Source organism: Malania oleifera, chromosome 3 (assembly GCF_029873635.1).
Source record: "Malania oleifera isolate guangnan ecotype guangnan chromosome 3, ASM2987363v1, whole genome shotgun sequence".
In the NCBI taxonomy this organism is placed as follows: domain Eukaryota; kingdom Viridiplantae; phylum Streptophyta; class Magnoliopsida; order Santalales; family Ximeniaceae; genus Malania; species Malania oleifera.
Window position 1 is genome coordinate 122,638,817 of NC_080419.1, and position 26,552 is coordinate 122,665,368.

The window sequence follows — 26,552 nt, forward strand, 5'->3', positions numbered from 1 at the left end:
AACATCATATCTTGGGATTTATGCCTTCATGTGGCCAATTTTGCATTCAGTAGTTCAGTGGATAGGACCGCAATACTCAGCTTATTTCAAGTTATTACAAGATATAGTCCTAGAAAGCCTGTAGATCTTATTCCACTACCACTTAAGTCTAGAGTGAGCGAGATGACTAATGCTTTTGCAAAGCATATACACAATCCACACTCTAAAATAAGAATGAAGGTTAATTTGAATCATGAACATTATAAATCTACTGCTGACATACACTGCATGCTGAAAGAATTTTCAAAGGGTGATATGGTTATAGTCCATATTTGTCCTGAGTAAATTCCTGTAGGAAAGGTGAGGAAGTTACATGCTAACAAGATGGACCATTTCAAAATTTTCAAGAAAACTTGTTCTGATGCTTACATGCTTAATATTCTTATTGATTTTAGAATAAGCAATGTTTTTAATGTTGAAAATCTTACCCTTTTTCTTGTAGCATCTTATTTTATAGAACCTTCAAATTCTAACCCTGCAAATGACCCCACTCCATTTCCCACTCCTTTTGATCCTGAAAACCTGAAATTTCCTTTGCCTCTACTCTTACCCATGCCCAAGTACCTTGATATAATCTTGGATGACAAGCTAAAGTTCACACGAGCAGGATCGTATCAAAAGTTCTTTGTCAAGTGGAGAGACAAACCACTTTCTGACAGGAGTTGGATACTTAAAGAAGACCTCCTTCATCGCACCTCAGAGTTGTATTCCTAGTACATCACCTCTAATTCTTCGGAGAAGAATTCTTTTGGGCCCAGGAGAGATGATGGGGATCAACATACCTTATGTATCTCTTTTACTGATATAATGACACATGGACGACCTCACGATCACCACTCCTTTGTTGACATGGTGACACGTGGATGACCTCCATATGTCCACTATTGTTTATATATATTTTGTAGGAACACATGGGATTAATTGAAGATCTTCTACTTCTTTGATGGAAAACTTTTTTTATGTGAAGACTTTGCTATTGTGTTAATTTATATTTTCGTGGATATGTTATTTCAAGATTATTAGGTGCTTGAAGACCCAAGTGAAGTATTGAAGCAAAGTCCAACTCAAAATCCATATGGCCCCCACATGGCTCCAATGGGTCCCACACGATTTTGGCCTTCACTTTGGAATGTGTTTAAATTTCAAATTTGAATTGTAATAATGCAAGACAACTAAGCTTGACTTGTGTGCTTATGAGTTGGAGTTCCTTGTTTTTTAGTAAGTATTAATTGTGTTAGGTTAATAGTTGTTGAAAGTTGTTGAGAGTTGTTGTTGAAAGCTATTGAGAGTCGTTATTGAAAGATATTGAGAGTTGTTGAGTGTTTAAAGCTTTGTCCCCCAGGCTATGCCTATAAATAGCCTTCTTATTGTAAAAACAATACATGAAGTTGAAGTTGAATATTGAAGAAGCATCTCTTTGCTTGAGCTTGTAAAGCTTGTTCCTCTCCTTGTGAGTGAGTAGTGTGAGGCTACGACGTTCTCTCTGGAGATCAAGTGGTGAGAGACCACTAAACTATCCAATGACTCCATCAACCCCTCCTCCATCTAATACTCTCATGACCCCCATCAACACCACACGGCCAACATCTTTATACACCCACACGACGATCACCATCTACATTTCATTATTGCGTTCATCTTGTGATTCAAAGCTTGTACGAAGGAACTACAGTGTGATCTAGCTAAGTGTGGAACAACGTCAAGTCATCCAAACCAATCTCTTGGTAACTTCTGTACTTGTTTTTTGAATCCTTTGTTATATTTTGTGAACCCTTATTAGTAGATTAAAATCACATCTTTGAATAAACCATTTGATCCATAGATTGCAATATTTGTACTTGCTAGTTAAAATCAATTGTATGAATATTAATTTGTTAACATAGAACTTTTATTCTTGAATATTTGAAATAACAACTTTTTAGCATATAACTTGATTCCTTTGTGAAAGAACCAATCGGGACTTAATTGCTGGACAAGTCATACACCTTTTCAAAATCCTTGAACATTTGAAATAAAGCATGATTTATTGTGTTTATGTTTGGATAATTAATTTCTTAAATTAAAGTGTTTGAGTGTATGTGCTTCTGTGAGGGTTGAATCGTAGGACATAGGTTGACCATTCCCGTCCTACATCAGTTTGAAGGCAAATCTTCTTTACTTTGTCTGCACCTTTGTGTATTCGCTGGAGAGAGTCCCAAACTTCTTTGAATGTCTTGGCGGAGGCGATGATTTTGAACGTGGCCTCATCAAGGCCTTGGTGGATTATGGACTTCGCCTTGCAATCCTTCTTTCAATCGGCTTGCAAGGTCGTTCTTTGAGCATTGGACATAGTTGCTTCGGCTTCTTTTGATGGGCTTTCTTTGTACCCCTCTTCAACGATGTCCATGACTTCTTGAGCACCTAGAAGGGCTCTCATTTGAATAGACCAGTTGTCATAATTCTCCCGAATCAACTTTGGAATGACCGCTTGGGTAGCACCTTTCGCCATTGAATTTAATATATAAAAATAGAGAGATGGGGGTTGATTTTGAGAAATCTGATGTCACCAATGTGTTCAGAAGATTGAAAAACATTAGGAACCGATTTTAGGTTGCAAAGACTTGGTAAAAAAATCATTGAATCGGCTACAGAAAGTTTTGGATGGCTTTTACTGGGCCGGTTTAACTTAACGAATGTTTAACAGCATTAGTACTAACCGTTAGGGCCACGTGACTGGATCTATGCGTGCCATGTGTCGGCGGCTAGACGCGGCTTAGTAAGTTGGGTCAGGTCGTATTCGGGTCACCGATTCGGGTTGTGCACGCAGGTCTGAAAATCGAGTTGCTGGGCCGGGTATTTGGAGGTGGGTTGTTGAAGCGGGTTTCTGGGTCAGATCACGTCAGCCGGGCGAGGAAGATGCGTGCGGGCGTGTGGATCATGTGAAGCTAGCGGTCAGAATCCTCATTGGCGCATGCTGCGCATGGGAAGAACGCTAAGTTCGCTAGAGGTGCATGTGAACGCGTGTGGAGTCTTTCAAACTCCGTTTGAGAAGCAGTTTTTATTGTTGGAATCGTCTCGATGTGAATTTCACAATGGCAAGCTCAATTTTGGATTTTGAGCAACATCAAATCTGGGAGAAAATTGAATTTCTCCTCTGTTCGACTCTGTTTGGCAAATTCCGGCGTACCTGGATGCTCTGATACCACTGATGGGTGGAGGGGACACTTAGTCACTGGTTGTGACTGAAACTCAGTGAGAATCAATTGCAAAAAATACTTAATTTCAATTTGGAAAAATAAATAAAGAGGAATTCAAAACAAAATTTCTCTTGCTCACTGGTTATTCACCCTCATTTCACCACATTCTACATTGCACACACACACACACACATCTATTTATAGCAGATTCTAAAACAAAAGAATCAAGGATTGTGGCTGGTAGGTGAGGTTGGTGACCGTCGATCAACAGAAGCGGCTGGTCGGCAGCCGTCATCAAATATTGCTGCCATTGTCAAGTTTATTCTTCAACATAAATATGGTGTCTTTTTGCAATTTCCAGTTGGATCGGTGAATCAGACTCCACTTTGAAGTTGAAATTTCCTAATCTCCTTGAGATATCATCTCAAAAAAGGAGAAAGTTGTATGAGCATTAGAGGTTCAATTCTTCGCAGAAGTAAAGTCATGGTGCGCTTTGTTGCCCATCCGGTGGTCTCGTTTGCACCAATGGGGGTCTACCGGGAGGAAAGCCACTTTCCGAACATCTAACCTGAGTGTGTAAGCTGTGTCCACATTTGATTTACATGGGTATGGCCAACCAGGGGGAACGCCACTGCCCCGTGGGTTTGGTGCCGCAACCGGGGGGTCCAAAGAGTTCGTTGGTTGTTGGAGTTCCCATGTTATAAAAATTAAAAAAAAAAAAAAGAAAAGAAAAGCAAAAGGTTTGCAATATGACATTTTTTGAAACTTCTAGTTGGGCTAGTAGATCAAACTTCACTTTGAAGTTGAAATTTCCAATCTCCCTAAGATATCATCTCAAAAAAGCAGAAGGTTTGCAATATGGCATCTTTATGCAACGATATTTTGAGTTGAAACATTTAGTTTCAAAGACAACTTACGGGAGTGAAGTCCCTGGAGGTTATAAAAATTTTGAATGGGATCTACATCATACAGATGCAGCCCCAGCCCCGATGAGGACTATTGCCATTGGGAAGTTATTTTGATAAATAATCTTTGATAAATTTGGGAAGTCCGGTGCAATTAGATACAAGTTATTTTGGAATAGACATGCACCCACAAAATGTTCCTTCTTCCTAGCTATGGTTGGCAGCCAATAATAAAATCTTTACTTGTGATAATTTGTAGAAGAAGGGTTGACACATGGCATCCATTTGTGTTCTCCGCATAAATTGTTCTGAATAGGTTGATCACTTATTACTTCATTGTGAAATTAGTAACAGAATATGGGTCTCTATCTTATAGATGATGAATCTATTTTGGGTCTTCCCCAAAACTCTAAAAGGCCCATCAGAGTCTTGGAATTTCTCACATCCAAGATATCCTTCAAGTAAACTTAAAAAATTTTATTCCAAAGTTCATTGCCACTTACTCCTTTGGAGCAGAAATCTCTCTTCTATTAGAACTGTAACGCCCCAACTTGGGTTTGCCAGGGAGCACTATGTCTCTCCTCCTCCACCTAGACCAGACAACAGGGGGCGGGTCTTATCGGACTAATGACTGGCCCCACACCACAAACCAACACGTGTCCTTTTTAGTGTGTTTTGTCCTCACTCACACACTTCCTGAGAAAACTTCTCAAGTGGTCACCTATCCCAAGATTGCTTCCAGCCAAGCACGCTTAACTATGAAGTTCTTATGGGAAAGCCCCTGAAAAAAAAAGGTGCACCTTATTGATATGGGTAGTAACATCTAATCCTTTTAAGTCTTTCATCCATAGGGTATCACATTCTCCCCCACTTATAGAACGCAACCCATATTTCCAAACCCAGGCGATGTGAATCTCATCACACTTCCGGCTGGTGGTTGGCTCTGATACCATTTGTAACAACCCCCCTTTCGGGCGTTGTCACTTTCTCTTAGGGGCCTTGCGCCAGTGGCAACAACTGGTACCTATCAGAGCACTCACTGAGATTGAGGCGTTACATATTGCCGTCCCTCAATTCAGCAAGCCCCCGGGCGGAGAGTCTTACTTCACCACAATCATTCATAAAAAAGAGTTCCCGAGGATTGGGGGTAACTACCCCTTTGCTCTGATACCATCTGTAACGACCCCCCTTTCGGGCATTGCCACTTTCCCTTAGGGGCCTTGCGCCCGTGGCAATAACAAGTACCTATCAAAGCACTCATTGAGATTGAGGCATTACATATCGCCGTCCCTCAATTCAGCAAGCCCCCGGGCGGAGAGTCTTACTTCGCCACAATCATTCATAAGCAAGAGCTCCCGAGGATCGGGGGCAACTACCCCTTTGCTCTATTACCATCTTTTTGTAACGCCCCAACCTAGGTCTACCAGGGAGCATTGCGTCTCTCCTCCTCCACCTGGACCAGACAATAGGGGGCGCGCCTTATCGGGCTAATAACTGGCCCCACAAACCAACACGTGTCCTTTTCAGTGTGTTTTGTCCTCACTTACACACTTCCTAAGAAAACTTTCCAAGTGATCACCCATCCTAAGATTGCTCCAAGCCAAGCACGCTTAACTATGAAGTTCTTATGTGAAAGCTCTTGAAAAGAAAGGTGCACCTTATTGATATGAGTAGTAACATCTAATCCTTTTAAGTCTTTCATCCATGGGGTATCACATTCTCCCCTACTTATAGAATGCAACGTCCTCATTACGAACCCATATTTCCAAACTCAGGCGATGTGAATCTCATCACACTTCTAGCTGGGTGTTGGCTCTGATACTATTTGTAACGCCCCAACCTGGATCTACCAGGGAGCACTGCGTCTCTCCTCCTCCACCTGGACCAGACAATAGGGGATGGGCCTTATTGGACTAATGACTGGCCCCACAAACCAACACGTGTCATTTTCAGTGTGTTTTGTCCTCACTCACACACTTCCTGAGAAAACTTCCCAAGTGATCACCCATCCCAAGATTGCTCCAAGTCAAGCACGCTTAACTATGAAGTTCTTATAAGAAAGCTCTTGAAAAGAAAGGTGCACCTTATTGATATGGGTAGTAACATCTAATCCTTTTAAGTCTTTCATCCATGGGGTATCACACGAACAGTGGACGTTTTTACACTCCCTCCTCAATCCTCTCTTTTGATAACTAGCCGCGAGAGACGAGTCTTCAGCCATTTGTTTTAATTTCCATGGCATATGTTTACTTTACATATCATCTCTTATAAGTTTTATCATTGTCATTGTCTTGTACTTATTTCGAGGCTACTATATGCTGTTGAGGCTCAAATCTCTCACTTTAATGAAATTTTAAATTTTTTAAAAATATAATTTTATATTATATTTTATCTAAATTTATAAAAATCTAAATTAACAACATGTAATAGGTACAATAAAGTGTATATATATATTCCCATTTAAATAACAGTATACAAAGACATTATATTATAAGTGCATGGACAAGTAAACAAACAGACATGTCATATAATTGTGGGGATGGAATGGAAGAAAGCATAGCTTATAGCTTTCTTATAATCCGACACCTATAATAGACTTCCCATAGAGATCGATATCAGACGTACATAATTTTATTTTATTACTTTTTTAAACGTTTTTTTTCACTTGTCTTGCACCTCTTGGTGCAGAATTTGGCGGGTGAGGGCGATGCCATCGGGCATTAGTGTGACGTAACACTTGAGGCCGTCAGTGCTAAAAGGGATGAAGCTGGCCGACCCGATGATCAAATCAATCAACCAGCTTACGGATTCGCCGATGATGAATGCCCCTAATATGCCGGTGATTAGTCCGGTCAACGCCACGAACAGCTCCATTGCCTGCACATCGACCAGTACGTTACGCGCCAACGTCGTCCCAATAAGCTGTCCAAGCATCGCTCCGCCCATCGATGCCGTCGTCACCACGACGTCGTGGACCGCATTTGGAATCTCGTGCTTCGACGAGAAGATGTCCCACACCATCACACCGGCGGTGAAGAGTAGCACGGCTAATCCGACGCTCCCGGTTATCCTTGCCCCATGTTAACGAAAGGTCTTCCGCGCTTGGACGCCTCAATTATTACGTTGTACACTTCTAGCTTTCGCGCTTCCGACAGGTCCTTGAACTTCCCCGCAAAATTCAGTTTTCGCTGGTAACTACATCCGATATGATCCCCCAACCATTGGTGAGGCCATTCAAATCAATTATACAAATTGAATACTGAAATATATATATACTATGTCAGAAATTAACTCAATTTATTCTTTTTCTTTTTAATAAATAAAACGATATGTATTATATACATACATAGTGATGAGTTGCTCAAAATTTTGCCGGATTGCTTGAGATATTTTGAGAAGCTGCGTGACATGGGGCTTTGCCAGCTCCTAAAATACTCCAACATCTCGTTCCTGTATTGAGCCGCATCGTTGGCCATTTTAGCGATTTTGGTAACATCTTCTGGGTGCATCTCCCTCAGAGTCGTAATCAGTTCATCCGCGTGTTCTTTTACTTTGCTGAGGTAGCTGCTTCTCACCGTGTAGTTTGAGATGCCCTCTAGTGCGAGGTGGACGCAGTACACAGTGTAATCGTAGACATCGCGAGCGGTCAAGGACCGGTGGTCGTCTTTGTCGAGTGCTGCAGCGGACTCACTCTTCACCAAGCTGGCGCCGGCATCGAGGAGGGCCAGAGCCGCCTCGTAATTGCTTCTGCTGGTGCAGAGGTATTTGGCGCACTCGGGTTCGGAGCCGAATTGGATGTGTTGTATGGCCTGTACTTCTTTGCCATAAATTATCTCAACCCGCTGGTGCAACTGCGCATCCTTGAGAATGGAAAACTCCGCAGCCATATTTGAGTTTCTTTTTTATAATTGAATTGAGTAGTGGTGCTAATTTCCCTCGTGCTAGCTTTACAGTAACTAATGAATGAAGCCATAAGATTTGATTAACTAATATATAGACACACCATGCACCGACCCCTGGTTTGATTTAGAGAATCAGGCCTGCAATATTATGAAATCAAATTTTAGATCGAAATGGAATGCCTTTTATTTTTAATTTACAACAAATAAGAAAATTCTAATTTTAATTAAGATAGATTGAAATTTACCTTCATTGTAAAGATAACAATAAAAACAATATCTATTATTACAAAATAATAATAACGATAAGGGAAATAATAATACAAAAGGAAAAAATATTACCAATAATTATTATTTAACAATAACAATTAAAAATGCAATTATTATTATTATTATTATAAGGACAATGATTCTTATAAAAATAATGAATAATAATAACATCTAATAATAATCATAATGACAATAATATTTATCATTTTAAAAAAATAGTAACAAGAAAAATAATGATAATCATAAAAAGGAAAAAATAATAATTGCATTTTTAGATGTTATTATTTTTATAAGAATCATTGTCCTTATAATAATAATAATAATAATAATAATAATAATAATAATAATAATAATAATAATACTAATAATTGCATTTTTAATTGTTATTGTTAAATAATAATTATTGGTAGTATTTTTTCCTTTTGTATTATTATTTCCCTTATCGTTATTATTATTTTGAAATAATAAATATTGTTTTTATTGTCATCTTTACAACGAAGGTAAATTTCAATCTATCTTAATTAAAATTTAAATTTTCTTATTTGTTGTAAATTAAAAATAAAATGCATTCCATTTCGATCTAAAATTTGATTTCATAATATTGCAGGCCTGATTCTCTAAATCAAACGAGGGGTCGGTGCATGGTGTGCCTATATATTAGTTGATCAAATCTTCTGTCTTCATTCATTAGTTACTACAGAGCTAGCACGAGGGAGATTAGCACCACTACTTAATTCAATTCTAAAAACGAAACTCAAATATGGTTGCAGAGCTTCCTATTCTCAAGGATGCGTAGTTGCGCTCGCTAGCTAATATAATTTACGACCAATAAGTACAGGCCATACAACACATCCAATTCGGTTCCAAACCCGAGCGCATCAAATACCTCCACACCAGCAAAAGCACTTATGAGGAGGCTCTGGTCCTCCTCGATGTTGGCGCCAGCTTGGTGAAGAGCGAGTCCGCTGCTGCAGCCAACAAAGATGACCGCCGGTTCTCGACCGCTTGCAACGTCTACGATTACACTGTGTACTGCGTCCACCTCGCACTAAAAGGCATCTTAAACTACATGGTGAGAAGCAGCTACCTCAGCAAAGTAAAGAATACGCAAATGAACTGATTACGACTCTGAGGAAGATGCACCCCAAAGATGTTACCAAAATCGCTAAACTGGCCAACGATGCGGCTCAGTACAGGAACGAGATGTTGGAGTATTTTAGGAGCTGGCAAAGCCCCATGTCATGCAGCTTCTCAAAATATCTCAAGCAATCCGGAAAAACCTTTGTGCAACTCATCACTATGTATGTATATAATACATATCATTTTATTTATTAAAAAGAAAAAGAATAAATTGAGTTAATTTCCGACATAGTATATATATATATATATATATATATATATATATATATATATATATATTTCAGTATTCAATTTGTATAATTGATTTGAATGGCCTCACCAATGGTTGGGGAATTATATCGGATGTAGTTACCAGCGAAAACTGAATTTTGCGAGGGTGTTCAATGACTTGTCGAAAGCGCAAAAGCTAGAAGTGTACAACGCAATAATTGAGGCATCCAAGCACGGAAGACCTTCCGTCAACATTGGGGCAAAGATCGCCGGAGCATCGGATTAACCATGCCACTCTTCACCGTCGGTGTGATGGTGTGGGACATCTTCTTATTGGAGCACAAGATCCCGAAGGAGTCCACGACATCGTGGTCATGACGGCATCGGTGGGCGGAGCGATGCTTGGACAGCTTATTGGTAGGACATTAGCGCGTAACATACTTGTCGACGTCTAGGCAATGGAGCTGTTCGTGGCGTTAACCGGACTAATCACCAACATATTAGGGGCATTCATCATCAGCAAATTCGAAGGTGAGTTGATTGATTTGATCATCGGGTCGACAACCTCCATCCCCTTTAGCACTGATGGCCTTAAGTGTTAGGTCCCACCAATGCCTGACGGCATCGCCTTCGCCCGCCAGATTCTGCACTAGGAGGAGCTCAAGACAAGTGAAAAAAACGTTTAAAAAAGGTAATAAAATGAAATTGTGTACGTCTGACATCGATCTCTACGGGAAGTCTATTATGGGTGTCGAATTATAATAAAGCTATAAGCTATGCTTTCTTCCATTCCGTCCCCACAATTATATAACATGTTTGTTTGTTTACTTGTCCATGCACTTATTACATAATCTGTAATTACAATAATGGATTCACCAACATACTTTTTAATAGGTAGGCGTTGAGGGGAAAGTGATATTGGCCTTATAATCATCTCTTGGTTGAATCATTACCAATGATGATTTAGGCTAAACACATCAACACAAGGGGCAACATAATATTTTTGCAAATAACATCATTTATGAAGATCATGAGAATGATCTATTGGCCAATTATATAGAACAAGATGAAGTGGTCGATCCCGCGAATAGGAATTATGAGGGTTCCTTAACAACTGAACATACTAAAGAGGAGGAAGGATTCAATTCGGTTGAAAATGAAGAATGCAAAATCTCCTTTTTGGCCGAACCCATAAAGCATGAAAACTCCTTAGTGGCCAACTATACTAAGGAGGAGGATGATAATTTTTTTTTTCTGTCATTAATCGGTCAAATATGCTTTAACAAGCTTGGGAGCATCATTTATAAAATAATTGACAAATAAAAAAATTTCTCGACCTAAGAAAATAAGAACACACTTTAGGTTGAAAAGAAAAAAAAATAAAATTGTAACTACTCATCCATAGGAGTTAAAAAGCAATTAAATGGAGCAGTCATGGGTGGACATTGTTTATGCCCTCTTTGTGCAACCCCTTGGAATGTGACAGTGATCACCTAGACAAGGTAGTCGCTTTATAATGGAGGTCACTTAGGCAAGAGATAAGTTATTTGCCTAGGACAAGGTGAATCGTGTGTCATTTGGTGTCCCTAGTGACTAAGTAGAGAATCTCTTAAACAAGGCTTAAGACAAATATCACCTAGGCGAGGCAAAAGTCGCTTAAGGGATTAAAAAATGAGGAATCTTTTATTACCTAGATGACCAATGAAGCACAAGTAGTCACCTAGGAGACAAAAGTTGCATAGTTATCAGGCGACGATGGTTACCTAGCTAGTCATCTAGGAGATTGCTAGTTGTCAAGGAGATCGACCAATCATCAAGCAACAAAGGCAGATAAATAGTAAGTAACCATGTCAACTACAATAAAGTTTTTGTCAACTATAATAATTGGACCTTTAATGTCTTAAAATGATCTTAATTCATGATTAGACTTTTAGCATTTAGAAATTGATTGAATTTATTATTAGAATTAATGGCCTGAATTTATGATTTGTAACCTTAAAATTAATATAGTTTTGACCTTAAAGGGGTAAAAATAGATATATAACCTATTTTGTAAGGATCTTCAATACATAAATTCAATTCACATAATGTGACAAACCTATCATGTGTCACTTATTAAACTACTTGGGTGGAGGAGGGGAGTAGGTGGAGGCCAGCAGCGGAATGGACGGAAGAGGAGGTAGTTTATTTCCTTACTAAAAATTTATAAAAAATATTTTCTTTAAACTAAATATTATTTTAACAATATAAACTTATATAAAATTTTAAATAATAGAAAAAATAGCAAAAAATTAATTGACTATAATAAAATAGACTTGTATTATTAAGATAGAATATCTTGCACCACAATTATAAAACACATAAGCAAATTATGATAATAAAAAAAGTCTACCATAGGAAAAAAGAACTATGAAAATCCAACTAAAATCATAAAAAGATAAAGTTTTTAATTCTAAGTCATTAACCAAAATCATTAATTTGTGGCAAATCAAATGAGAAGATTTAATTTCTCCTTATACGGACATTACTTTATAGTCAGCTGACACGCTAAAAAAGATTTAAACATTTTTATCATCTTGACACTTATTGCTTTAATAACTTCTAATGAAGTGAGTATCAAAAGTCGTATAAGGATACTAAATACCTCAATTTTTTGGTCACTAATTTTTACATTAAGTATAAAAGTTTTTTTTATACATGATATTCAATTTTTTTTAAAAAAATTAAAAAATCAACTAATATAAGTTATTCAAAATTAAAGAAACAAAAATTACAATCAAGCATCGAAAGTAAAAAGCAAGCAGATTTAGGGAGTGGAGTGCTTTTGGTCGGCAATCTTTCCCATTCCTTAAGCAGTTGTTGATCATATTGTTAGATTATGCAAAACTTTTTTATGGGGTGGCAGAAGAAAACCGCCAGTTGCTTGGAGAGAAGTTTGTTTGCCTCAAAATGAAGGGGGTCTTGGTGTCTTTGACTTGATGACTTGGAATAAAACTTTGCTGACAAAAGCTCTCTGGAATATTCAGAATAAAAATGACTCTTTGTGGTCCAAATGGGTGCATAATGTTTATTTAAATGGGACTAATCTTTAGGAGGCAACAATTGGACATATAGACTCCCCACTGTTCAAAAAGATTATTAATTTGAAGGATCAGATTATTGTAATATGTGGGGATCAGAGGTCTGCTAAGATTGAACTTAGTTAGTGAGTGAGTGATGATCAAATCTGCTCCTCCCATATATATAATTTCTGGAGGATTAAAGGGAACTCAGTTCGGTGGCATAAGGAGGTCTGGATGTGTGATGTGTGGCAGCACAACGAAACATGCGCTCACTCTCTAGATGGCAACTAAAGGTAAGCTACAAACAAAATGATAAGTTTCAAGCTGAAAGTTTGAATCTTGTTTGTGGCTTCTATTCTTCAAATGTCGATTCACTAAAGAAGTATGGGAGATGGTTTGTGAATGGCTAGGGATCTCTAGAGAAATGTCTAAAATGAAGGCTGCCCTAAAATGGTTATACAAGGAAGCTAAAGGCACTAGCATCCAGGCAATTGGTAAGAAAGTTTGTCTGGCTATTTCAGTATACTTTATTTGACACTTTAAAATAAAAGGAAATTTGAAGGTAAATATATTTCTCCAAGGGATGTAGTCAAAGTGATTTAGAGACATACTTATAGAGTGGTGTATGACTATTTTGACTTTTTTTCTTTGGATAAGGTATAGTTACCTTTTCTTTTAATAGGTTCTGCTATACTGATATTTGTAATTTTTTATTAGGAAGGCCTATGGTCTTGCCTTGTGATTGTAATGCTAAGCATTTGTGATTGGGGTTTACTTTCCCTCTCTTCGTGGGTATGTCCGGTGTACATTTAACTTTACAGATAAAAAAAAAAAGAACTAAAAATCCGTTGTCACAATTTTTTAAAAATGATCTTTAATACAAAAATTGTGATAATTTTTACCAGCACGCGCGAGCCGCAACCAGTAACATTTTTGAAAATTCCAAGGAACCCTTCATTAACTTCTTCGGTTCTTTCCCTTCGTTATCGTCTCCCTTCCGTCCTCCCGTTTGTCAACTAAATCTCGCTACTGTACGTGTGAGAGTTATTTTGGGAAATATTTCCCCGAAATGGGTTGAAGAGGACATGGAAACAGCAGCTGGGACACTGCTCTTCACTCTGAATCGTAAGGTATGTGAATGCCCAGGTCTTGTTCTTCTGTTTCTTTGAGTTCGTCGAATCATTTAATCTACTCCGCAGTTCCAGTTTTTCCATTGCCCATCTGTGTAGTTGAATTCGTTTGCATAATTTTCTGAGTGATTGAAAATGCCATTTTGTGCGGCCGCTCGGATTGTCCGGGTGAGTTTAATTTCTGGGTCAGTGAGAGGTCTTAATTTCTTATCTGGGTAAAAGATTCGTACCGTTTTAAGCATCGCTAGTAGTGTTCCCTGAATTTGGTTTCTATGTGTTTTCTGTCCCCACAGAAAGAGTTTCTCAATAGGGAGTATGATATTAAAACTGTCTTCTTCAACATCATGCCTTTCTGGGCTTGGTTCAAATTTCGGCCTTTTCATCTGTTTTAGCTGTATCTGGATGAATATGAGGTTTTAGGTTTTTACAGTTATGTTGGAATAGGATGAGAATGGAATAGTAATTGATATTCCATCTGCAAATGGTTATTCCTTGTCTAGAATAACATTATCTTTTGCACGGTCATTTATCTTTAAGTTGCACATTTTTTGGGTAAACTATTATATTCCTATACAAATGCTATTTCATTCCTATCCTATTCTATTTTGTGAACCAAATGTGAACTTACCCTTTGTTTCATTTGTGGAATGTCTATTCATAGGAATAAATTAGTTGTAATAGGTTAGTTACAATTATTTATACAAAAAATTATGTTGATACCATAAAATAAGTAACAATGTAAAACTTTTTGAGTCCATAATAAGGAATAGATAAGGATAACTATTCCCAAGTTCCACCATGGTACTGTTTACTGTCGACTTCTTTCTTGTTGAATGAAATTATAAGGAACATATAGAGAATATTTGTTACCTAAAATCTCAAAATTTTCACTATATTTGAGCTTATTCTAGGGAATAGGTATTCCACGAACCAAACCAGCGGTTAATGTCTGTCAAAAAGTCCATTAACTACTTTCCTTTTTCCTTTTTCTATCCTACGTAATTGCTGTTTCATTTATTTTTTTCTAATTATAAGATTTTTCTGTTGATTTCCTGCCAACAGATTCCAGTTTTTCTCCTCATTTTTGTCCCTCAATCCTTGTCAACATTTTTGGACTTTAAAGAGAAATTTCTTCTCAAGCTAACTGGAGATGCACTGTAAAATTTATCGTAGGCTCACTGTTGGGCACCCACTTAAATGACTAATCCATAAACAGAATATTTTTCTTCCTTATCCGCAACAAAATTTTCTGATCTAATATTATGTTGCAGCCAATAGAACCCAATAGAATTTGATTTGGTGGCATTGACTTCTTCAGGAAGGGTGCTTCAATATTTTAAGCAATGGTGAGTCTGTTTTCTTGATCTTAGCTGAGCTAATATTTTTTTTGGGGAAACTGAGCTAATGATGTCCACATTCGGCGCTGCACTTTTGTTCTTTTGATTCGTTATTTTTCTTTTTCAAATGACACTTCTGTACTAGTAATTAGTGATGTTAAAAAATATTTTAATTTTAGTTCAGATTCTTTGCTTATAGTGTATGAATTGGTAAAAATGGCTTGTGCTTTTAGGAGTTAATCTGTTGTTCTTTTTTTGTTTCCTCAACCATAAATTTCTTATATAAGGAAAGGAAAGAAATTTAAATGCAAACAATAGAGTTTTAGGACTTGAGAAGACAAATCCTTGCCTTAGTTGAGTGCCTTGAGGCAAGCTTCTGTTCTCTGGAAACAAAATAACATTAGAATATTAAACATTAGATTCCAAATTACGTTTTTTCTTTTTCTCAGTCATCTTGATGCAGCACTGCTGCGCCAGTGAAAGCATAGTTTTTTTTTAAGAGGAAACCAGTGAAAACATAGTTAATATTTTTAGTTATATATCTTTTAATTACTGTTATCAAGATATCATTAATATGGTCCAGTGTAGTGTGTCATTTCTGAAGTTCAATTTTAATATTCACAAAGTTCATTTATGAGTCTAGTTTCAAAGTTATTAACGAGTTCTTTGAGTCTAGAGGAGTCAATTGAACTGTAATTAGCAATATTCATTTTCCTATGCACATTTAATGTGCAAGGCTCTCATGTACTTATATTTATTTTAGTCCAATTAATGAAGGAGTACATAAATTTCCCTTTCCATTTTGGTTATCAACTCTGATTGTTTAGAATTTTCTCAAGAACTTGGAAGTGTGATGGCTCCTTCCAAGTCTCCACCACTGCATTTCTGCCTGAGAGGATCTCACTTTGCCACAGTATCTCCCTGCAATTCTCCGTAATGCTAGATTTCTAATTTGACAGATCCTACAGTATATTCTGACCACAGATTGCATCACATTTGAGTATCAGTTACTGAGTAATGGTTTTTGTGTAGCAATGCAAACCATGTTCTTAATTTCCTTTTCCTGCCTAGTCAATAAGTTACCTACAAAAAAAATTCAGCTTATTGCCTGTAAGATTAGTGTATTGATCTTTCTTGAATATATTGACTGGAGAAATCATGTGATTTTTTGCAGATAATAAGTCACAAGCAGTCCACAGATGCTGTCATTTCAAATATTTCTTCCGATAGAGCATGTTCTTCCATTCGAATGAGATATAATGCTCAACCATTTCATGAAAGGTGGTACTAATTTATGTGCTGTAAATGAGTTTTTGTGTATCTGATCACCTAAGCACAAAAAATTTCTTTCACTGTAACTTTTTTTTCTCATCAAATTAGATTTTTTGCTCAAGAAGTTTTATAAAAGGTGTGATTAATGTTTTAGTTTAATGTCCACGCCCATTTTATTTGCATGCACACTTATTGGCAGTCATAACATCTACAAAAGTTGAGTTTTATTATCATTATTGTTGAAAACTTATTAGAATTGAAGCTATGCTATGTTTGCATTAATTGCTAGGTTTTGAATGCATGTGGGTGATTTTAAAGTAATCTATCATAAACTAGTTTAGATGTTATTGGTAGTCATGAAAATCAAAACAGTCTATTGTGATTTACATGGGATTTAAATACTATTATAGACAAATATTTTAGGAACCGGAACTTGCAAGACATGGGTTTGATCTTGCAAGAGAGTTGAGAAGCGAGCAGATAGCAAGGACATGAGTATGAGATGATGACATATTCTTAAATTTCCATGCAGTTGTCGAAATTGCAATTGAAAATTTTGCTTTCCACTGCCCTCATAATCGAAATGGCAATTGATTCCCATTATACAAATTTTTTGTCGAAATTTCCACGAATCACTAAAATTTATCTAAAGCTTGAAATTTAATAAAATTTTATCAAAATGTTAACTATACAATGAAATTTCCTTGAAGTTAAAATTTGAGATTTAAAATCCAAATTAAAATTTCTCTCAACTTTTCTTTTCTTATTTATAGAAAGGATACAAATGGGTTTTAGACGTTGAAATTGTATGAAGAGTTAATCTTAGACATTACTTTCAACATTTTATTTGACCATTTATTTCTAAATTATATGTATCTCTAATACTATAAAGGGGATTCTCCCTTTGGTGTCATTTTAAAAAAATGTCAAATTTATCCCTATAACTACAAATGATTATTCTAAAATACTCCTTCAACTACCCCCAACTATTCCAAAATGCCCTTATAATTATGTCAAATTTATCCCCATAACTACTTATAATTATCCCAATATATCCCTATAACTATTTACAACTATCCCAAAGTGCCCTTATACTATTTAATTTTTTATTTTTAAAACAATTTTAAAAAATTTAAAAAAAATTTTAAAAAATAGGAAGTTGTGGAGCACGTACATAGTATGTGTCCATGGCTAGTTTGTATAATAAATAATATTTAAACTGATTTATAAATTTGAATATGTTTAATGTCATTATTATATTACGATATTGGCACCATATACACCATGATGTATTTTATTTATAATTATTTAGTTATGTTTGTTAATAGTTTCTAAAGTTTCATAAAAGAATTCCATTCTTCATTGTAAATTTTCATCAATTTTTAGATCGAAATTGAACTTGACATCAACATCAACATTGAAATCTTTGTAATGAAGTTTCAAAAGTTTAGCCAAAATTGAAATTATGATCCTTGGATGATGATAGATCATAGAAGAATAGGAATATCACGATTAAATTTTTTTTCTTTTGATATTGGAGTTGATTAGAAAAGGTGAGAAAATATGATAAAAGATGAAAAATAAAAACAACAAGAACAAGACGTCCTTCCTTTGCAAAATGAAAACAACTACAGGATCAAAGAAAAACAAACTCAATCTAGGGAAACATGATGAAAGGAGCAATTAGTTGAAACCCACATTGACACATCCTCTCTACTAAGTAAGTTATTAGAAGTAGCCATACCTTTAAAAATTTTGGTATTCATTTGCAGCGAAACACAACAAACAATCATCATAATAGTGTACCGCCGCAAAGCTTTCCCCTCCTTTCTCATACCAATTCCCCAAACATGATAGGACAAAAAGGCTTCAACATGGAGGGACAGACCAATTTTTTGCTAAAAATACCGAACAACTTATTCCAAATCGCCAAAGTGAAGGGATGGTGAATAAACAAATGTGGTCAAGTCCACTCTATAAATAAAGGACAAAAACGTCAAGTGATAATACTTTATTTGGTCTTGTCGTTTGAGGCAAGTCATTGGCATCGATTTTTGCTATGATCTCAGTCTAGTGAAAGCTTTTATTTTTAATGGATCTTTAGCTTTCCAACTCAAGGAGTAACAAGGTGGGATCACAAATTAACTATGAAAAAATTTGCAAGAGAATTGCCCAAAAGAATCTAAGGATTCTAAGCTCCAAACCTATTTATCACTCCCTAAAATGAATATGACAAGAATCAAGAAAATTGGTTAACAGTGCCAGCTTCTATCTCTTGCTCACTAAGGTTTCTCGCAAAATGAAAATCCCAAGAATGCCATCCTTTTGCAGGAGGAAAGCAGAAAAAAATGTTTCACGAAGATAAACCCAAATGATGAGGACATGCAGGAGCCAAAGGCACCTCCCCCATCCATTTGTCATCCCATAAATGTATTCTCTCCCCATGACCAACTTTGTACTCAAGATTAGGATAAAATTAAAGGCTTGGCAGTGGGCATTGATAATGGTGTACATATTTGCACCATTTGCTCGTTTATAAACAATTTATTCATTATCTTGTTAGCATCTCAGAATAGATGGAAGATTCATCTAAGAGGAGGTTTCCATGGAACAAGCTCTTCAAAGGACTCTATGGTTTGAAACAAGCTCTTCAGGCTTGGTTTAGTTGAATTGAAAAATATTTTCAAGAAAATAAATGCCATTGTGAGCATGCTCTCTACATTAAGGCAAATGGAATTGGAGATATGTTACAATTTATGTTTGTATGTTGATGATTAATCTTTTGTTTGATAAAAAATCGAACACCTTTTGAAGTGATGATGTGATTGAGACGAGGAGATGGTAATTTCAGTGAAATGGGCTTGTTATGCCAAATCCGTCAGAGATGCAATGATATGAATAATAAGAGAGTCGTAGAAATCATAGAATGGGGAAAGAAAAATGAGGGAGGTGACTAGAATTAGATAAGAGATATGGAGAGGGAGAGAGAGAGGGATAGAGATAGGGAAGTAGAGGCACTAAGAGATAGAAATAGAAGATAAAGCGACACAAAGGCCCAGGTGTTAATAGTTTGTCACATTGTGTGAATTGAGTTTGATTGAGCTGAAGTTCTAGTACAATTGAAATTAATCACATATTTATAACCTCCATAAGTCAAATTTGGAATTACAATTTACCTCAAATTGTGCCCTAAATTTAACTATGGTTATGAGTCTTATATTCAAACCATTAAAAGGCCTAGTCATAAATTGAGACTATTTCTAAGCATTAATGGTTCAATTATTATGGTTGACTCTCATACCCAATGATTGCACTAAGCGATCTCTGTCGCTTGGATTGACAATTAATTGTTTGCCTCACATGGTGAGTGGATGACCTCCGGATGGATGGGATGATCTTCCTTGCAATTCCCTGGATGGTTTGGAAACAAATGGTTCGCCTTGCATGGGCGACTGCTATATGTCCAAGAGACAATCATGTGTTGCCTAAGACTTGTCATTGTCGTTCTTATGGCAACATTGAGATAAGTGATTCATTTGTTTGCCATGTGCCTAAACAATTTTCATAGCAAGACGATCATACCATCTCACAGGGGGTGCGCAATGATGGAACAAACATCTTCATAGGAAATAAAAGCATGTTTGAAGCACTCAAAGAGGCAACAACAAAGTTTGAGATGGCAGATATTGGGAACATGTCATATTATCTTGACATAGAAGTAATGCAAAAGGAGGAAGGAATCTTTGTTTCTCAAGAAAGCACGTGAAAAGTTCCCAAAAAATTTCGGATGGATGACTGCAAGGCATTAGTCCCCCTTAGAGTATGGAATTAAATTGTTGAAGAATGCAGAAATAAGATCGATCCAATCCATTGTTGTGCAACTCAAGTTCATGAAGTCTCAAGATCAAGTTGTAGTTATTTTCACAAAATCCCTCATGTTTGATGATATCTGTAAATTAAGTAGCCTATTTGGCATGAAAAAGAAAAATCAAGTTTGAGTTGGAGTGTGGAAATTAATTGAACTTGTGACTGTATTTGGTACAAATCATTTGGATTGGATGATATAAGCCATGTACTCAACTCAAGCCATTACAATAAAATGGAATCAAAGTTTCAAATGTTCCATGTTTCTTTCTTCATTTCTCTCCATATAAAAGTAGTCTTGAATTCTCTATTTCCAACACATAATTGGGCAAGATTTATAACAAAAAAATTGTAAATAATTACATTAGTAGCGGGCATGCTGTGTATACCGGGCAATAATTTTAATACAATAATCATATTAAACACATTCAATTAATATAAATGATATTCATAAATAAGTCGTATATTAGTTATTATGCAAATATAATAATTTATGCATTAATGGTTGAGGAAAATGTTGTTACTAATATGTAATTTCAATTTTGCATAATATTTCAGAAATCTATTAGTTGGCGTTTGTAATAATCTTTTGTTTCAAGAAACAAAGATTTATTGAAAGAGGAATTTCAATTTTTTGGGGTTTGAATCTCAATTTGCAATTTTAAGAAAAAATTCTTTCCATTGTCAAATTTTTGAAAAATTTCACTGAAATCTTTCGATAAATTTTGGGTGATTTATGGACATTTTCAACGTCAATTTTGTAAGAAGGAAATTAACTGCTATTCGGGTACGAAAGTGCGGTCATGATGGAAAGCAAAAATTTCAACAATGTTGTGGAAATTTTAGACCATGCTGCACCACAACTATGGGTGGGCATATCCTTCTGATTCTCATCTACACTTGCCCATCATGTGGCATGCTCTATAAAGTATTAACTGAAAGCAGTTTTTCCTTTCATTTTCTTTATGGATGATCAGGCAGTTAGCTTCTTATAGTTATAGCACACTGGGCAGCTTCCCTTAGCAACATCTCAACTTTTGATTGGCCAGCTCTCCTTGGCCAAAAGGCTGCCATGTTGTTAAATACAAATTTTGATATAAACAAGGACAGAATTAGGTAGTCTAATATGGAGGTGTTACGAATGAACTGAGAATGATATCATTTGTTGAAATAGTTATCCAGTTATTTTTGAACTAGTATAAGCTGAAGTAAATGGACACAAAAGTAATGGGCTTATTCTGAACACGTTTTGAAACAATATATGAAAATTTAGTTAATATAAAATGCATGCACGTTTGTAGTAACCCGACCCCGAAAAATAAAAAATAAAAAATTCTAGTAATAATAATTAATAAATAATAAATAAATAAAAAATAAATAAAGAGATATTGAGATATTTTGGTGAAGATATTTTGAAAAGAGATATTTTGAGATATTTGTATATAAATATCTTGGAGGAGATATTTATTTAGATTACTTAAAGGTTAAGTTAAGTTTTATTCTATAAATTCTCTCATTCTCTCTCTCTCTCTCTCACTCTAAGATCCTTCGCTGTTCGTCGTCTGTTTCCAAAAACGGAGGGTACTGCATGGATCAGAAGAGGAAACTCTACAATTTTAGCGGATCGGATCGTCGTTTTGGAGATTTTCGTGTCTTTCCTAAAAATCGAGGTAGGGATCTGATCTTAGTTTTGATTGGATATTTGGATAGTAGTAGAAAATATAGTAAGATTATGTCTTGTGATTTTAGGTTTTCGGGATTCTGGGTTGTCGGTTTGGATCGTTTCCGAACGTAGTTTTGTTTCGAGTTTAAGGTAAGGGGAATTTGATTACAACAACATTTTTGGAAAAACTAAACCGTTAAAAAGCTAATTTATACTTATATGTATGATTTAACTACTTAGTTGCTAAATTCTACTGAGTAGAAATGCCGGTTTTATGATTTTACGGTTTTTGGTAAAAACGAGGATTTTGGCGTATGATCTCCAAATCTTACGAAAATCACTTATTTGCATTTATATTGTAATAGGAGATGCTTGAATCCTTTACTTTTCCTTTCAAATGATGTTTACTGGATCTATATCATTTAGCGGATTTTTGGACTAAACTCGTGTGATATATGTTGAAATGGAAATGTATGAATTTTCTATACTATTGATATAAATTATGGGAACGGAGTTCCAATTTGTTATACTGAACATGTGGAAAACAGAGGCCAGTGATACATTGAGCTGTATTTATGAAAAGGGGTGAACCGAGTGGATAGGCGCCGGTTTGAACCCGATGTGATTATTTGAATTTTTGAAAATACTGGAATTGCATAGGTTACTATATTTTGTTATAAATTGTATATATGATAAATAGAACCACAACTTGCTATTAAAGGAGTTGAAAGATACTCCAGTAATAAGAGTTGAAAGATACTCCAGTTAGAAATTGAAAAAGTTTCAGTTATGTAGTTGAAAGATAACTCCCAATGGCAGGAATATTCCTCAGCTAGAAGGGTATAGTGCAACCATTCATGTTTAAAATCAGTTTGGGTGCATAGATAGTCGGCTAGCAGGAGTAATGAAACCACTGGTGAATTAAGAAAGTTGATGGGGGCAGTCGGACTATATATAGATACTTGACATATGCCTGCACGAATAGGGCATTGTTGGAGATATCAGTGCACAACCCGTGCCACGGGGTAAACATGCAATACATGTATGACAAGCTGGTCATTGTTCTAGTAATCATATGCATGATTTAAATACTTGATGCGTAGATAAATGTTATACGATATAGTATTATAATAAATGTTTCAAATGTATGAGTTCGTATGAAAATGTGCATATATGCAGTCACACAGTGTTGTAATTCTTTCTTCCTTACTGAGAGGTGTCTCACCCTAGTATACAACCTTTGTTTTCAGGTCCATCAATACGTCGGTCCTAGTAGCTAAAGGGACTGAGGAGATTATTTTTGGTTAGCTTACGTAAGCATTTGAATCTTGTATTAAACCTAGATGAAAGTCCTTTTTGGAGGGTTGTAATAACAAGATTTATTCTATGTCTGGTTTTATGTAATTGTTGATGTATTAGTAAACTTTGGTATAAGACTAATAGAAATCCCAATGGATGTTTATGTTTTTCCACGACATTTACATCAAAATTATGTATGATTTATACCCGTATGTCCTTGGTTAGGGCGGGTTGTTTACGTATCTTGAACATGTATAGGTATTATGTATGAATGAGTGACACCTGGGTCCGTGTAAAGGGCCGGGTCGTTACAACGTCCCTTTGGAAATTTCACTAATTATTGAGTAGAGCATAATAAATTTTCCTTAATCTCAACTATTATGCTAATCTTTTTCTATATCCCATTCTATATAAAGATTAAATTCTTTTGAATTATTAAGGTGACTATTCTTATTGTTTGATTTATTTTCACAGTTTAATTCAGTGCTTGCTTGATTGATCTTTGTGAGTCTTCTTTCCATTTTCTTCCTTTTCTAGAGAACTGTAATAATGTAAAGCCCTTTTTGAGTTAAAGTTGGGAATATTCTTCTTTTTGGTGTTAAAAATTCTCTTTCTTTTACAGGGCAAGCTACATTCCTGCAGTTTCTGCTGTATCGTCAGGTGCATAAATAAGTTATTGGTATCCTTCAAGTGGCTACTTTGATGCTGTGTGCATGGTGGAAATACACTGTAGGATCTGTCAGATATCTAATCTGACAAATTAGGGGTATTAAGAGAGATTTAGTGACGAAGAATGATCCTCTCCTGCTGAAATGCAGTGGTGGAGGGTACAGAAGGAGCCATTGGGAGAATCCTCAATCCACTCTTCCAAATTATTAGGAAAATTCTGAACAGCTCAGAGTTGGACAGGGAAAATCCTGGACTAAAATAAATTTAAGCACATGACAACCTTTCAGATTAAACATGCTTAGGAAAATGAACTATTGTTGACTACAACTGTTTTGACTTCTCTAGACTCAAAGACATCATAAATACACTTTGGAAATACTCATAAGTGAAGCTTATGTAGAAAGTTGGACTTTGTAAAGGACACTATGACTAGATCATAATAAAAAAGACCTAGATAAGGCAAAGATTGGTTTGTCATCCAGATAATATTAACCAGTGCTTCATTGGTGCAGCAGTACTGCTTCATACTCTCACCCATTGTACATTAAAATAAATTGTGGTCTTTCTTTTCTATCTGGTGTTTTTTTATTTTATTTTATTTTTTCATTTCTCTATTTGATGCTTTCTCCTGCATTAGGTGTGGAAGATATTCAAGCCTCTTCATCTCAATGCAAGGACTTCTCTGTGACTGCTACCAGTATTAATGATGATAAAGAAATAAAGGTATGAATGGCATTTCATTTAGACCAGTTGGAAACACTTCTTGACTGAAAATACACCAAGAGGACATGATATACATGAGGTAGATGTAAAACTAATAATGGTTTTAGGACAATAACTAACCTGAGGTCGTGATGACCTTTGAATTTAATAGGATCTCTTTCAATAGGATGCTGAGTATGAAGATAAATGCTTAATACTATGTAAGTAGATCATAATTATAGTTCTTAATTTTGACCACAAATTTTAGAAAACATTTGTTGACTGACAATGTACCTAGAGACAGATATACATGAGGTAGATGTAACACTAATGATGATTTAAGGACAATAACTAACTCAAGATCATGATGGCCTTTCAGTTTAATAGAATCTCTGGACAGGATCCTGAGTATAAAGATAAATGCTTAAGACTCTGTAAATTCTAATTATGGTTCTTAGTTTTGAATTGTATTCTTGACCATTTAGCAGATGACCGTAGAGGTATCTGGTGTCAAAACTCAAGCAATTTTTGACAATGTGTTCTCCAAAATGGTTGCCGATGCTCAACCAATTCCAGGCTTTCGAAGAGTAAAAGGAGGTAAACAAAAATTTTAAACTTTATAGTTTTACGAAAGCTACTGGTGTTATTTTTAGGAATCAACCAAAATTGATTCAGTTGCTTTCATCAAAATTACTGATTTTTGTTGTGAATTTTTTAATGAATTCATTAAGCTAGTGAATTTTCATCCTAGCTGCCGCAAGATGTTTCTACTTAGGGTACACAATTATTGTAATCTAACCAGCACAGCAATTGCCAAATATGATGCCTAGAATAGTTGGTGTCTACCATCATCATTGGCATCATCACTCTTTACTTGTCATACTTTGTTGTACTTGGGTCAATGTAGCAAACTTGAAAAGTATCGAGTACTTCAACAATACACAACAACAAAAGCAAGCCTTAAGCACCACTAGGTGGGGTCGGCTACATGAATCCTTGGATGCGATCATGCACAATTTCTTTCAACAAATTCAGGGCTATTAAATCCTTATTCACTATCTTATTCCAAGTTATTTTGGTCTTTCCGTACCCTTTTCCTACTCACAACAACTTACTCTTTCTTGCTAGTGCGTTGTGTGGCCTGCATTGCAAGTGCCTAAACCATTTGAGTCTTCCCTCCCTTATCTTATCTTCTATAGGAGTTACGTCTAACTTACTGCAAATATGTTCATTTTTTAATTTATCTTTCAATGCTATACCATTTATCCATCTAAGCATTCTCATCTTAGCAACTTTCACTTTTTGGGTATCTTGTTTCTTATTTGCCCAACATTTTGATCCATATAACATAGCTGGTCTTGTAGCCATCCTATAAAAATTTACTTTCAATTTTAAGGGTATCCCTACTTTTACAAAGCACACTTGAAGTATTTCTCCATTTTACCCAACCTGCTTTAACTCTATGCCTTGCATCCTTTTCAATTTCTTTCAACTTGCATAATAGATCCAAGGTATTGAAATCAAGTGCTATTTGTTTCTACATCATCAAATTTAACTTTCTCTCCGATATTTCTCCTTCTATTATTGAAAATACATTTAATATATTCTGTCTTATTTCTACTTATCCTAAAGCTTTTAGATTCTAAAGCTCTTCTTCATAATTATAACTTAGCCTCTACTCCACCCCCAGTTTCATCAATCAACACAATATCATCTGTAAACAATATATACCATAGAACCTCATTTTGGATACTCCTAGTCAGTTGATTCATCACTAAATCAAAAAGATAAGGGCTCAAAGCAGATCCTTGATGTGCACCTATTGTGATTGGAAATTCTCTAGTCTCTCTATCTATAGTCCTTATGCTAGTCGTTACATTATTGTACATATCCTTAATGACATTAGTATACCTCA

At 35.8% G+C, this 26,552-nt stretch overlaps 2 protein-coding genes across 2 annotated transcripts in view; one reads left to right on the forward strand and one right to left on the reverse strand.

The window, feature by feature from the left end:
• Nucleotides 1–7,185: 7,185 nt before the first annotated feature.
• Nucleotides 7,186–8,007, reverse strand: LOC131151538 (uncharacterized). The gene is made up of 2 exons (XM_058102780.1): nucleotides 7,556–8,007; nucleotides 7,186–7,315 (listed from the first exon to the last, which is right to left on the reverse strand). Exons 1-2 carry the CDS (start codon nucleotides 8,005–8,007, stop codon nucleotides 7,186–7,188), a joined length of 582 nt encoding a protein of 193 aa, XP_057958763.1.
• Nucleotides 8,008–10,013: 2,006 nt separating this feature from the next.
• Nucleotides 10,014–26,552, forward strand: part of LOC131151539 (uncharacterized) — a 31,327-nt gene continuing 14,788 nt past the window's right edge. Inside the window, exons 1-8 of the mRNA XM_058102781.1 lie at nucleotides 10,014–10,071; nucleotides 13,112–13,203; nucleotides 13,419–13,493; nucleotides 13,607–13,831; nucleotides 16,343–16,449; nucleotides 23,889–23,926; nucleotides 24,573–24,658; nucleotides 25,126–25,234. Coding sequence (XP_057958764.1) covers nucleotides 10,014–10,071; nucleotides 13,112–13,203; nucleotides 13,419–13,493; nucleotides 13,607–13,831; nucleotides 16,343–16,449; nucleotides 23,889–23,926; nucleotides 24,573–24,658; nucleotides 25,126–25,234 — 790 coding nt within the window. The remainder of the gene's footprint in view (nucleotides 10,072–13,111; nucleotides 13,204–13,418; nucleotides 13,494–13,606; nucleotides 13,832–16,342; nucleotides 16,450–23,888; nucleotides 23,927–24,572; nucleotides 24,659–25,125; nucleotides 25,235–26,552) is intronic.

Bases quoted from the DNA above. Each gene is read 5' to 3' on its own strand.
- LOC131151538 (XM_058102780.1), bottom strand. From the start codon at position 8,007: ATGGCTGCGGAGTTTTCCATTCTCAAGGATGCGCAGTTGCACCAGCGG. The intron at 7,316-7,555 runs GTATTTTAGGAG...TATCGGATGTAG, and splicing joins TACAGGAACGAGATGTTGGA to TTACCAGCGAAAACTGAATT.